General features: G+C 39.0%; 1 protein-coding gene across 3 annotated transcripts in view; it reads left to right on the top strand.

Moving 5' to 3' along the window:
- LOC137249603 (zinc finger FYVE domain-containing protein 1-like) overlaps nucleotides 1-13,359 on the top strand; it is a 58,577-nt gene that overhangs the window by 12,268 nt on the left and 32,950 nt on the right. For all 3 annotated transcript variants that reach the window (XM_067781247.1, XM_067781248.1, XM_067781246.1), the window contains exons 2-5: nucleotides 6,570-6,992; nucleotides 7,061-7,271; nucleotides 8,570-9,015; nucleotides 9,429-9,592. In XM_067781247.1, coding sequence (XP_067637348.1) covers nucleotides 6,570-6,992; nucleotides 7,061-7,271; nucleotides 8,570-9,015; nucleotides 9,429-9,592 — 1,244 coding nt within the window. The remainder of the gene's footprint in view (nucleotides 1-6,569; nucleotides 6,993-7,060; nucleotides 7,272-8,569; nucleotides 9,016-9,428; nucleotides 9,593-13,359) is intronic.

Genomic DNA, 13,359 nt, shown 5'->3' with positions numbered 1-13,359 from the left:
ACCTCGTTTAGTTTCGAACGGCTCGGAGAGGTCCTCCCAATTCTGACTGAGCTGATGGTGTTGCTCAACGTCATTTTGCACAGCCGTATAAGTTTTGCGGGGAAACCAAATTCAGACATAGCGGCATATAGGCAGCTCCTTTTCGTGCTGTCGAAGGCGGCTTTAAAGTCGACGAAGAGGTGATGTGTGTCGGTTCTCTTTTCACGGGTTTTTTCCAAGATTTGGCGCATTGTGAAAATCTGGTCGATGGTAGATTTACCAGGTCTGAAGCCGCACTGATAAGGTCCAATCAGCCGGTTCACGGTGGGCTTCAATCTTTCGCACAATACACTTGAAAGGACATTATATGCGATATTAAGAAGGCTGATTCCACGATAATTGGTGCATTTTGCAGTATCCCCCTTCTTGTGGACTGGGCAAAGAACACTTAGATTCCAACCGTCGGGCATGCTTTCGTCCGCCCATATTTTGCTAAGAAGCTGCTGCATGCGCCTTACCAACTCCTCGCCGCCGAACTTGAATAGCTCCGCAGGCAATCCATCAGCGCCCACGGCCTTGTTGGTTTTCAATCTGGTTATTGCTATTCTAACTTCGTCATAATCGGGCGGGGGGACATATATTCCATCATCATCGATTGCGGGATCGGGTTCTTCATCTCTGCGCGGTGAATTGCTGCCTCCATTTAGATCATATCAGTTGTTTTTTCGTGGCCGCCGGTAACCAATTTTTTCCTCGGCGGCAGTACGAAGTGCTTTGGAGATATGCTCCCACTGCTCCTGTATTCCTTCAGGATGAGTTGTGCTCTCAGAGAGCAGGTGTGAGAGTCGAGTTGCGAAATCATTGGCAGTCTGTTGTAATTGAAGCTTTTCGAGGTCTAGCTTTCCTTGTGTTTTTTGTTCCTTGGTTTTAACCGCGTTGAGGCGGGTGCGTATTTTGGCTGCAACGAGATAATGATCCGAGTCGATGTTAGGTCCTCGGATCGTGCGCACATCTAAAACACTGGAGGCATGCCGTCGGTCTATCACAACGTGATCGATCTGATTGCGAGTATTTCGATCAAGAGACAGCCATGTAGCTTGATGTATCTTTTTATGCATGAACCTCGTGCTGGATATGACCATGTTTCGAGCACCGGCAAAGGAAGGAAGCTTAAACTGGAAAAACAACGGATTGGTTTTTAGCAACCAAGACGTACAGGCCCAGTAATAAATGTTTTTGATTTGAAATGTGTCTACTTGAATATTTGTAGTTTGTTAGCAAATAAAGCAGAGCTCGAAAAAATGATAAAAGAAGTGGATCCGGACATTGTTTTATGCTCAGAAACACGTATAACTTCAGATATTCTTGATTCTGAAATTAATATTGCACCGTATACATTAATTCGCTGCGACTTTCATAGTAGACATACGGGAGGGGTCGTTTTATTACTGAAAAAGGAAATCAAGTACAAAGTCAAGTTTAATCGATCAATTGATAGAAATGTATGGTGTGCTATAGTAAAATTAAAGCAAGTGGACATTAAGTGGCAAATAGGTGTGTTGTACCATTCCCCAAGTTCTAGTGACAGTTATTTTTTAAATCACGTAGAGAGTATTTTATCAGAAGTATTAGAATCAGGTACGAATTCCCTTCTAGTTGGAGATTTCAATATAAACTTAAATATTAACTCTTCGAGTAGCTACAAACTGAATGAAATTTGTGCACGTAGCGCAATGAAACAAAAAATAAATTTCAATACAAGAGTCGCGGAAACTTCTCAAACAAAAATAGATTTATTATATGCAAACGCTGATATACTGTCTTGTGTAAATCTTGAAGACCACAGAATATCCGATCACGAAACTATTTCATTTGCTATAAAAGTAAGTAATTCAAACCCGTTACGAAGAGTCGTGTCATTTCATCAACATCCTGGGAGAATTATTCGGCCGATAACTTGACGAATCTACTAAGGAATTGCGATCTCAGTTTAATAAGAAGCATGAATGTCAACGACATGGTCAACTATATAAATACTTGTTTACTAGATTGTATGGGAGTACTAACGTTTGAAAAAAACAGTACGGTAAAGTTAAGAAATAAATGGTATGACCAAGAATTGACAGAATTGAATAAACTAAAATACCGGTTGCACTCACAAGCTAGAGCAACGGGTGACTATACCGAATATAACATGGTCGCGAAGTACTACAAAAAACTAATCAAATTTAAAAAGATTAAATACATGGAGAATAATATTGATATCAATTGTTCAGATAGCAGGCTAATGTGGAAGTATCTTAAGCATGCTGTAAACTTAACGGGGCCAAAAGAAAAGATCTTGACGGTGATCGTAAAAGGTGTGGCATATGATACACCCCGCGATATTGCTGAAGCATTGAACTCCTTCTTTATAGATAGCATTGTTGATATACACAGGGAAATTGAAGTTGTTCAGAGTCAGAACGACTTCCAATTTACAACTAGGTTATGTTTAAAGGATGTTATACGTATAGCAAAAAGGTTCAAAAATAAAACTGGGGAGAAAATTTACTTTCAGAAGGCGTAATTAAACATTCGGTATCGTACATGGGTTTCTTCTATGCAACCGCTATAAACAAATCCATTACTACTGGAATAGTGCCAGACATGTGGAAAATTTCGACAATAGTACCAATTAGGAAAGTAAAAGATTCAATAATGGCAGAAGAACTAAGGCCGATAAATACATTGCCAAACATAGAAAAAATTCTGGAAATTGTAATAAAAAATCAACTGCTTAATTACTTAGAAAATAATAAAATCCTTATAAAGGAACAATCCGGTTTCCGAGAAAGGCACTCTTGCGAGACGGCGTTAAATTACGTCATATCCAGCTGGAAGGAAGAGCTGAGCCTAAAAAAACATATAGTAGCAGTTTTCATTGACCTGAAAAGAGCGTTCGAAACAATGATAGGAATATAATGCGCGATAAACTACAAAAAGTTGGTATTAGGGAAAATGAATTGCAGTGGTTTAGAAGCTTCTTATCAGACCGGAAACAAAGAACAACCATCGAGTCAGTAATCTCATCCGAGGCACAAGTGGACATAGGTTTACCACAAGGGTCGGTATTAGCACCAATCCTGTTCAACATTTACATAAACGACATCATCAGCACTGAAATATAGTAAAGTCAGGTTGTTTGCAGATGATGCGCTACTTGAAGTAAATGAAACGGACATTTCAATAGCAAGGAGCAAAATGCAAGAAGATTTGGACTCATTGTATAGATGGCTTTGCACTAATAAACTCAAGCTTAACGTTAACAAAACTAAGTTCATGGTTTTATCTAGGACGACCAATAGAGAATCACTTAATTTTGATCTAAAAATAATGAATACGAGGATTGATGTCAAAATATTTAAGTACTTAGGGATCCTGATTGACAATAAACTGAGGTTTACAGATCATATTGATTATATTGTTGCCAAAATGGGCAAAAAAATTGGATTTTGGAAGAGATCGTGTAAACTTATTAGTAAGAAATATAAGTTGAAAGTTTATAGATCCATCATAGAACCGCACTTCTTATATTGCCCTACAATATTCTTTATTACCAATGAAACACAAGTAGACAGGTTACAAATTATGCAAAACAAAGCTATGAGATTTATATTGAAAGTGAGGTACGACACTTCCATAAAGAGTATGCTTGATGCACTAAACTGGCTGAGCGTGAAACAGTTGATATTTTACCATAGTATGAAATTTGTATTTTATATCAAGCATGGTAAATTACCAGCCTACCTAAGTGAAAAACTTGTTTATGTGAATGGAACCCATTATTACATAATCAGGGAAAATAATAATTTTAGATTACCTCTTCTCAAAACAGAAATGGACAAGCAAAATATATTTTACAAAGGCCTGAAATGTTTTAATGAACTACCTAATCATGTTAAAAATTGTGAAAACTTAAACACCTTCAAAAAAAGTTTATTAGAATATTGCAAAACCCTTCCAATAAGATAAAATATTTTGTATCTGTACTTCATGTTACTGAAATTTGAGCGTACACGGCAATCCAAATAGACACAGAGGAACCTTATGCATCAGGTCAAATACATATATTGCTCGTAATCAGATTAGGAAAGAATTCCTGATAATATCGTCCCAGACAAACAGTTGGAGTGTTCATGTGAATCACGTATATTCCTACAACAATGATATATTATAATTAATTATGTTTACATAAAAGCTGGTACAGGGAGGATTGGAAACACGTCCTTTCCAACCGTCCGATAAGAGGGGCTTATTCTGCGGAGCTGCTAGCTTTTGGGTTGACCGGAATCAAATGCATTCCGACAGCATAAATAATAAAACTGTCATACGTCTTGGAGTAGGGCAGGATTGAGAACACGTCCTTCCAACCTCCCAATGATATGACTCCAAGACTCGCCCGTTGGGACCACCAGTTCCCGTCCTGATCGGAATTTCATGCATTCCGACACCCCAAACGCTAGAAATCCTATTATTATTAAAATGTATTTAAAATTTGTAATAATCTAAGTTTTAGGCTCAAAAAGCCGTAATAATAAATAAATAATAATAATAATAAAGTCAATCAGCCACAGTCCGTTAGGAGAAGTTTCATTGTGTAGGCTGAACTTTCCGACTGTAGGGCCAAAAACACCTTCTTTGCCCACCCTGGCGTTAAAGGCGCCAAGCACGACTTTTATATCATGACGGGGCAGCGGCGAGACGCTCGTCCACAGGCGTGAACGCCAGCACTTGGCGAGAAAGTCTCTCTCCCACCACGAATCCGACGCCGAAACTGCGCTTATTCGTATGGCCACTCCAATTTTTGATCTTCTTTCTTCCTTGCTTCGTCCAACGCATTTCTTGGATGGCGGTGATGTCAGATTTTGCTTTGACGAGCACGTCAACCAGCCGGGCATCTGCACCAATCCTATTCAGAGAGCGGACGTTCCAGGTGCATGCCCTCAATTCATAGTCCTTCAAACGTTTGCCATGGTCGTCATCAATAGAGAGTGTATTTATCCGAGGCTTGTTGTTATATTTCATTGGAGTATGGTTTTACGTGGCGGGTCCCAAGCCCAGCGCACAACCCGCTCAGCGGGGGTGAAAATATTACTTGGCACGTTTATATAGCGAGCCGCTTGCTTCAAGACAGACGCCCGCTTGCAGCCGCACCTAGAGGTGTACAGACGCTGCCGATGAGATCTCCCCCGGCTAGCCCTTAAACCGATTATGTCAGAGTGGCCTAGCCAGGTTGTCGCCTTCTCACATTAGCTCACCGCTAAACGGGTGTTTAGTGGCTACCCAGAGGATACTTGGCCGCAAGCGACCGGCAGTAGTGAGCTGCTTGAACCACATGAAAAAGAATCGCTCTGGCCATTCCCAGGTGAATGGCGGTCAGAAGCTTTCCCCACTTTCGTGGATTTCTACACACGGCCCCACCCACCATCGTTTTACATAGTGCAAATATACTGAGGTCTGTACGTCTCTGAGACGAAACGAACGTTCGTTTCGAAATAGAGAATGAGGCCCTAAAACCAATTTTGATTTTATATATAAAGAAACTTTTATTCAATAACGAATACGCCCCAAAATATGTAATTTTAAAATGTTTTATCAATATTTTAATTTTCAATATTGATTTTTCAATTTTCAAAAATTTTCATTATGGTGAAAAATTTAAAAAAGATATTGACAAATACTTTGAGGCGTCTTCGTTATTGAATAAAAGTTTCTTTATATATAAAATCAAAAGTGGTTTTAATCACCACATACACAATGCAGGGCTATGTTCATGTTAGGAAGGAAAGAAGCAGTGCTGTGAAATCTAAGTGCGAGAATGACCTGCCCGCAGTTTAAATTACATCTTGTATAATATTTTACCATTAATATTTTGTTTCTTTTCTGACGGTTTTGTTTTTCCTGTGAAGACTCCTCCTGGTTATTGATAATGCTGAATCGAATAGTTGAGGTCCAGCTTAAGTCATAAAAAAGACGATAGCTCTTTTTTGAAGTACAGAGCATTACTTAAGAGTCTGAGACTTGTAGGTAGGGACTTCCAAGACGTAACAACGAAGTAGCTTTCAGAGGCTTTTATGCGGTATCTAATGTGCGTAAGAAGAAGCCCTGATCTTGATGATTGCAGAAAAATAAGCTTAAGATATAGATAATCAGGTTCCTTCGTATGTATAAATTTAGGGAGGAAGAACAGTGTTTAGACTTTTAAACATTTTTCGAAAGAAATATTTGGCAATCTTTCAGCACGATATTAGACTATGGCGTCTTGCGAGCATTTCATCATCAAAATCCATATCCGTGATCGGAGCATTTGCGGAAAATTTTCAATTTTTGAATATAAGAATCGAAGGAAGCGAATTTGCTGCACGTTATAAACTTTAAATAACTCAATCAAGTCTTAAAAAAATTTGAAAAATGGTATATAGTAGACTTACTATTGAGCATGACTTTTTGTTGCCAATCAAGAAATATGTAGTTTATGTGCAAATCTACACCGTATATATCCTTCCATTAGCTTGTTATTATTAAAAAAAATGTCTTGTTTCTTACAGACTGATACGCACGATATAAACTTACAAATCAGCAATGATTTCAAATCGATTGATGTCTGTACGCCTATTGCCAAATATGAGCTAAACGATTGCTCTACAGATCATTCTTTTCTACTCATGGACGCCGAAGAAAGTTTGCATTGCTCCAAAGCCGAAACCTTTCGCAAAAAACTCAAATGCAACGATGATACAAAAATCAAAGTGATATCAATATTTGGCAACACTGGCGATGGCAAATCGCATACCATGAATCACACATTTTTCGATGGCGCCGAAGTCTTTCAGACATCACAAGAGCAAAGGTCATGTACGGTAGGCGTATATGCGGCATTGCAGCGTGACATGGATGTGCTATGTTTGGATACAGAGGGTTTGTTGGGTACATCGAAAAATAATAATCGACGCATGCGCATGTTATTAAAGGTATTTAATATATCTGAGAGCTTGAACAACAACTCTATTAATTGTTGGTTCTTCGTTTTTCACTCTAGATTCTCGCCATATCAGATATTGTCATTTATCGCATACGTTCAGAGCGTCTACGTAGTGATATGTTTGAATTTTTGGGATCAGCTTCGCAGGCATTTTGTTCGCATTTTGCGCAAACTTTACAATCGCTACCAGAGCCTGGCATGTCACAGACACTTGGTCCCGCGGTTATTATCTTTCATGAGACGCAGCACACTAAGCCGTTAAATGGATGTAAGTATAAGGCATCGGTTGTTATACGAAATGACGAAAGGAAGGAAATTTGTGCTGTTTGCTTTTTATTTTTTATTTTTTTAAGATCCGCCGAGTCCTAACTTTCACAAAGAAAACTTTAAAGCTTATAGCGTACTAATCAGTTCAGTACTAAAGAAAGTATGATTCCAGTATTATAAGGCTTCTATATCACACACTTAGATAAATAGGGACTCGAAAGTCTTCAATGCCGAAGCAATGAGTACCTCCGGGTTTCACAGTTCAATACCTGAACTAATTAACGAAAAGACTGCGTAAAAAATAACACTTATTGGCGGAAATGGAGGAGGTAGTCAGTTTTTCGCATTTTCTGAACATTGCAATTTTCCGATTTGATCGCTGTTTTGATCTAGGTGTGCGATTTAATCTATAAATAAAAATGCATAGACTTCGGGCTGTCTAGCTTTACTAAATCCATAAGTATAAACATTAAAGTTAGCACAAATTATTATTCATACTTTATTTGTAATTTCGAAATACCGCTTTCTCTGCTCTTTCATAAGTTTTGCTCATCGAAAAAAATTGTGTGCGGTTATGTAGCTCATTCCCAATACAAACAAATCTTGGTATAAATTTGGCGCAGAAATCATTCGAGGCTTTATTCAAAAAAAGGATTATGGTATTCGCAAGTATATATCACCTTAGGTTAGGTTAGGTTGAACTGGCCGGTCCATGAGGATATCACATAGACTGATTGAGTCCGCTTGATATCTATTAATTTTCGAAGTAAAATAAAAAAATAAATGTAAGGCGCGATAACCTCCGAAGAGATCTAAGGCCGAGCTTCTCTTCCAATTTGCGTCGTGCTCCTCTTAATTTTCCCTACAAATTGGCCGGACGGGACCTACATGTTTTATGCCGACTCCGAACGGCATCTGCAAAGCAGATGAGTTTTCACTGAGAGCTTTTCATGGCAGAAATACACCCGGAGTGCTTGCCAAACACTGCCGAGGGGCGACCCCGCTTAGAAAAAATTTCTTCTAATTGAAAAATCTTATTTCTAAAATTTTGATGTTGTTTTGCCTGGGAGTTGAACCCAGGGCATACGGTATGATAGGCGGAGCACGCTACCCATCACACCACGGTGGCCGCCGTAGTAGTAATTTTTTGTTTTTCAAAACTTTTGACATTGATAACATAGGCCTGGTATTAATTAGGGAAAAACTATTGAGGTAACTTTTCTCGCAATTATCAATAATCGTTTTCTTTTAAACATGTAATTAAATGTTAATATTTTCTTTCTTCGGCTTTCTTTCCAGCCGTTGCCGAGAGCGTCGAAGATCAATTACGAAACCATTTCGAACGTCTCAATTATAAAATTAACGCTTTTAGCTCATTACGTTACATTGGTATACAAACATCAAAGCCAATTCCTACCGATTACAGTAAATTGAAGACTGCCATTAAATTGGAAATCGAAAATACCACTGTACGTTCGCCGCGTCAACTTAGTGTCGTGTTCAAGGCGATGAATGTGCTAAACACAAAGTTCTCTGGTGATATTGAAGAGAAATCCACAAATCCATTTCCCGAACAATCATTGACTTGTCCAGTACGCTGTGAAGCATGTAATCAACGTTGTCAACGTTCAATGGGTCATTTGGGCGATGGCGAAACGCATATGAATCAACATCCATGTAATTATCAGAATCAGTATGACAATAAAAAGTACCTGTGTAAGGCATGCTATAAAAATGGCAAAGAGGTGAGTGGAAATTATAAAGGGGAAATATAAAAAATTAAAATAAAAAAATGCAAGGTGCCATAACCTCCGGAAAGATTTTAGGGCGAGCCACTGTTGTTGTTGTTGTTGTTTTAGTTTTTGTGGCGATAAGGTTACTCCCCGAAGGCTTTGGGGATTGTTATCGATGTGATGGTCCTTTGCCAGATACAGATCCGGTACGCTCCGGTAACACAGCACCATTAAGGTGCTAGCCCGACCATCTCGGGAACGATTTATATGGCCACATTAAACCTTCAGGTCATCCCTCCCTCCCCATCCCCAAGTTCCATGAGGACTTGCCAACAATAAATCGTATCAGTTATTTGCTTTTCACACAAACCCTTTAAACCCTTTGCACTGATAATGCTTTTTTATTTTTATTTACTTTTCCACAGAACATCGTCACATTTAGCACACAAACTAAAAACGATAGCTCATGGTCCGGGCTGGCCAAATACGCTTGGAAAGGTGGCGTTATTGATTGTCCTAGCTGTGGTGAAATATATCGATCACGTCAATATTGGTTCGGCAATAAATCACCAGAAGAGACATCAGTTAGGTAAGATTGATTGACTAAAGCAGCAGCATAAAAATCAAATTAATTATATCCGTAACTGAATTCACTAACTTTTAACGATGCGATTTTTCGCGATTTTATTTAACGATTTTTTAATCACTCTCGGGTTAATAATTATTTTTAGTTAAAGTAAGAGAAAAATTGGACCACAGCTAAAGCCGTTAAAAATTTTAAATATTCTTCTATTAGTAAGCGACAATATCTGATCAAGTATGAATGAATATCAACAAAAATGGTTCTTAGATTAATGGTTTTAGGAGTATTTATCGTTTCGTTATGTAGCGGGAACGAATATCGTTAAAAAAAAGTTAGTGAATTGTGTGTAACGAATTTTGGGGGATGCCGATTATTATGCACCTTCTGTTAACGTTCGAATCGCTGAACTGTCGAATAAATAACTCCAAAAACAGTATTGCAAAATGGTTTTTATTAGATTACTTTGGGAGTAATACTTCACAATTACAACTATACTTTGGAAATAATTCGCTTCCCAAGGCCGTCGGTTCTATGTACCGGAGCGACTCGGAATTTTTCCCGACCAAGGACTGCCATTTCAGTGTAACCCCATTTAATTTGTTGCGTCCCTCCCACAAATTGTCATCCTCCCAGCAGCTCCTTGCAGCGGGACTGCTCCATATTCTCTTGCTCCGGGAAGGTATCGAACCCAATCCGGGTCGGTCTCCTGACCCCGGTCCTGAGAAATGGTTTTGCTGCATCTGCCGGAAAATAATCTTTTTAGGACGGTCATACTCTTGTCAGTGTGTCTCGTGTAAGGGATGGTTGCATCGGACAGGTTGTTCTGGCTAGACCCCAAAACCAGACGCCCACGTAACTTCTATAAATCTTTTGTGGATCCTTGCTGTTCACGTCCTAGGACGTCCCGTAGTCTGCGTCTTAGCGCCCCCCCCCCCCCCCCCCCCCGCTGCTCAGCAAGCCACAACAAGTACCCGCTGTTGCTCGCGCCCCACGACGCCACCAACTCACACGGCTGCTCCCACTCATACCTACAATCTCCTTAGTATAGTCTGGAGCAATGCGGAGCATCAGCCCCTGCCCCCGTCTTCTTCCCCCTCTTTTCCGGCAGCAATTGTGTAGGTCAGGAAAACAGACTCTTAGTCCCTACCTCCCTTTGCACCGTTTGCCAGCACAGAATATATGCGTTTACGAAATTCGCCCAATGCAGCTCCTGCCATGGACGGTGCCACTTTCCGAGATTCAATTCAATTCAATTTATTTAACACATTTGTACAAGTGAGACTATTGTCTCTTAAAGTACATCGATATTTGGATATGTGTACAATATAATAATGTGAGTATAACAATATTTATATTAATATAAAAGAAATAACAGAAATAGACAATGTAGATTCGAGAAAATAGCTAGAATAGTGTTTTTCGTATATCAAAAAATTCAGACAAAGCCAATTTAAAGCGCGATGCATTGGGCTCATTTTTAATAAAATTAGGTAATGAGTTCCATACTTTGATAGTACTGACAAAGAACGTCCTTGATGATGAGAGATATTTATGGCGTGGAACGATGAGGTTACAGGTTCTGTCAGATCTAGCAAAACATAAATTTCGGAATAGGTATTCTGGTTGTTTTTTATAAATTAATTTATTCAGGAAAATTAGATTGCGATAGTTTAGGAAGGTAGTAAGACTGCAATCAAGTATTTTAAACGAAAACTCTGATATGTGGTCAAATTTACGCTTCAAGTAGATATATCTTGCACAATTGTTCAATGCAAGTTGTAGCTTATTTCTAGACCAGCAGTCTATATCACCAAACACTAACCCTCCCAACGAAATGAAAAGAACTATTAGTGATCTGACTAACATTAATTTTACATTTGGAGGAATGAAAGCAGCTGTGTACCACAATTTCCTTAACACAAAATAAATTTTTGATAAAACGTAGTTTATATGATCAACACAGTTAAAATTGGAATTTAGTTTGAACCCTAAACTATTAACGACCGACTCATACTTAATGGTAATATCCTGTAGTATAACCGATGGCAAATTCTCTACTAGTTGCGGAGAGTGCGGAAATGCAAATAGCTTTTGTTTTAAACGCATTTAGATTTAAATTATTATCACTCGACCACGAAGAGATGCTTCCGAGATCCTCGTTCATCCTACAAACCAAATCTTCAGATAAGCCAATAGGGCGAGAAAGATATATTTGTGCATCATCAGCATATAGATGTATTGAAACACTTTTACAACAATGAGTAATATCGTTAATGAACATACTGAACAAAACTGGTCCAAGTATAGATCCCTGAGGCACCCCCGAGCACAGGCACTTCGTCTCAGAGCAACCACTTTTAACTACTACCTTCTGCCAACGATTTGTAAGATAGTTTTCGAGCAATCTTGAAGCGCTAGAAGAGAATCCAAAGTAGTGTCGTAATTTCATTAAGAGAATGGAATGATCTACTGTGTCAAAGGCTTTCGAAAAATCTAAAAGTGACATCACAGTCAAATCACCCCTATCGTAGGCAGGGCGGATGTCTTCAGTTACCTTCAGTAAAGCCGTCGCACAACTATGGCTCGCTCTATAACCAGACTGGCATTCTGAGAGAAGGTTGTTCTTATTGAGGTATTCGGTGATTTGGGCCACCACTAACTTTTCCCAGATTTTAGAAAGAGCGGGTAATATGCTTATCGGCCGAAAATCCATTGGCAAAACAGCCGATGGCTTTTTAGCAATAGGAATAACTTTTGCTATCTTCCAAGCATCGGGAAAAGTTGAAGTCGTTATCGAAAAGTTAATAATATGTGTTAACGTTGAAACAATGTTGATTGCAATAAGTTTTACAAACCTAAGGCTTATACCGTCGTCACCAACGGCATTGGACTTTATTGAGAATATACTTCTTATGACATCATCCTCCGTAACTCCGAAAAATTGAAATTTGTTATTATCTGGTGTGTACATCAGGTTTTCATTAAGTTTGAAATTTTGATTATTTATATAACTACTCGACTGTAAAAAGAAGTCATTGATGGAGTCAGGATCCAAATCGCATTTCGAATCATTTTTACATGCAATCCCTATTGATTTGAGATTTTTCCACAAGTTCTTGGTTGGTAAATTAGTGTCAAGCTTTGTTTGAAAAAAAAATCTTTTAGAATTTCTTACTGTGAGTGTAGCATGATTTCTGGCCAGACGATAATATTGACAGTTTTCATTTGTGGGATGTTGCTTCCAAATTTTGTAAGACTTACTACGACCTTTGATAGCCAGCAGAACCTCTTTTGTGAACCACGGCTGTTTATTTGTTTGGGACTTTACCGCCTTTAGAGGTACATATTTAGTAAATAGGTAATTTAAAAGAAACATGAAATAACTGAGTTTTTGGTTAATATCTGAAAACATCCATACGCGGTTCCAAGGCTCCAACGAGATGTTCTGGTCTCCGCGACGGCAACCCCCGACGGGTCTCATTGCGCCATGGTCGCATACCCAAATACACCGGGTACCCCAATGCCTACCCAAGGACGTCTAGTCCCAGGGCCTCAACAGCAATCGCGTTCTGGCCTTCCACAACCCAGGCGTAGTCACCCGTCACTTACTCCCAGAATGACGACGTCTCCTCCTATGCACTTCAGAATTCTGCAGTTAAACTGTAATCGATTAACTGGAAAGATCACGGAGATAGTCAACTTCATGAAGCGGCACAACTTCCGCATTGCTGCGATTCAAGATACTAAACTCACAGCAAGATCTGCATTGCAGA

The sequence above is a fragment of the Eurosta solidaginis genome, chromosome 4 (genome assembly GCF_040869045.1).
Source record: "Eurosta solidaginis isolate ZX-2024a chromosome 4, ASM4086904v1, whole genome shotgun sequence".
Lineage (NCBI taxonomy): Eukaryota > Metazoa > Arthropoda > Insecta > Diptera > Tephritidae > Eurosta > Eurosta solidaginis.
Note: the sequence above shows the minus strand (reverse complement) of the source record. Positions and strands in the feature narration are given on the sequence as shown.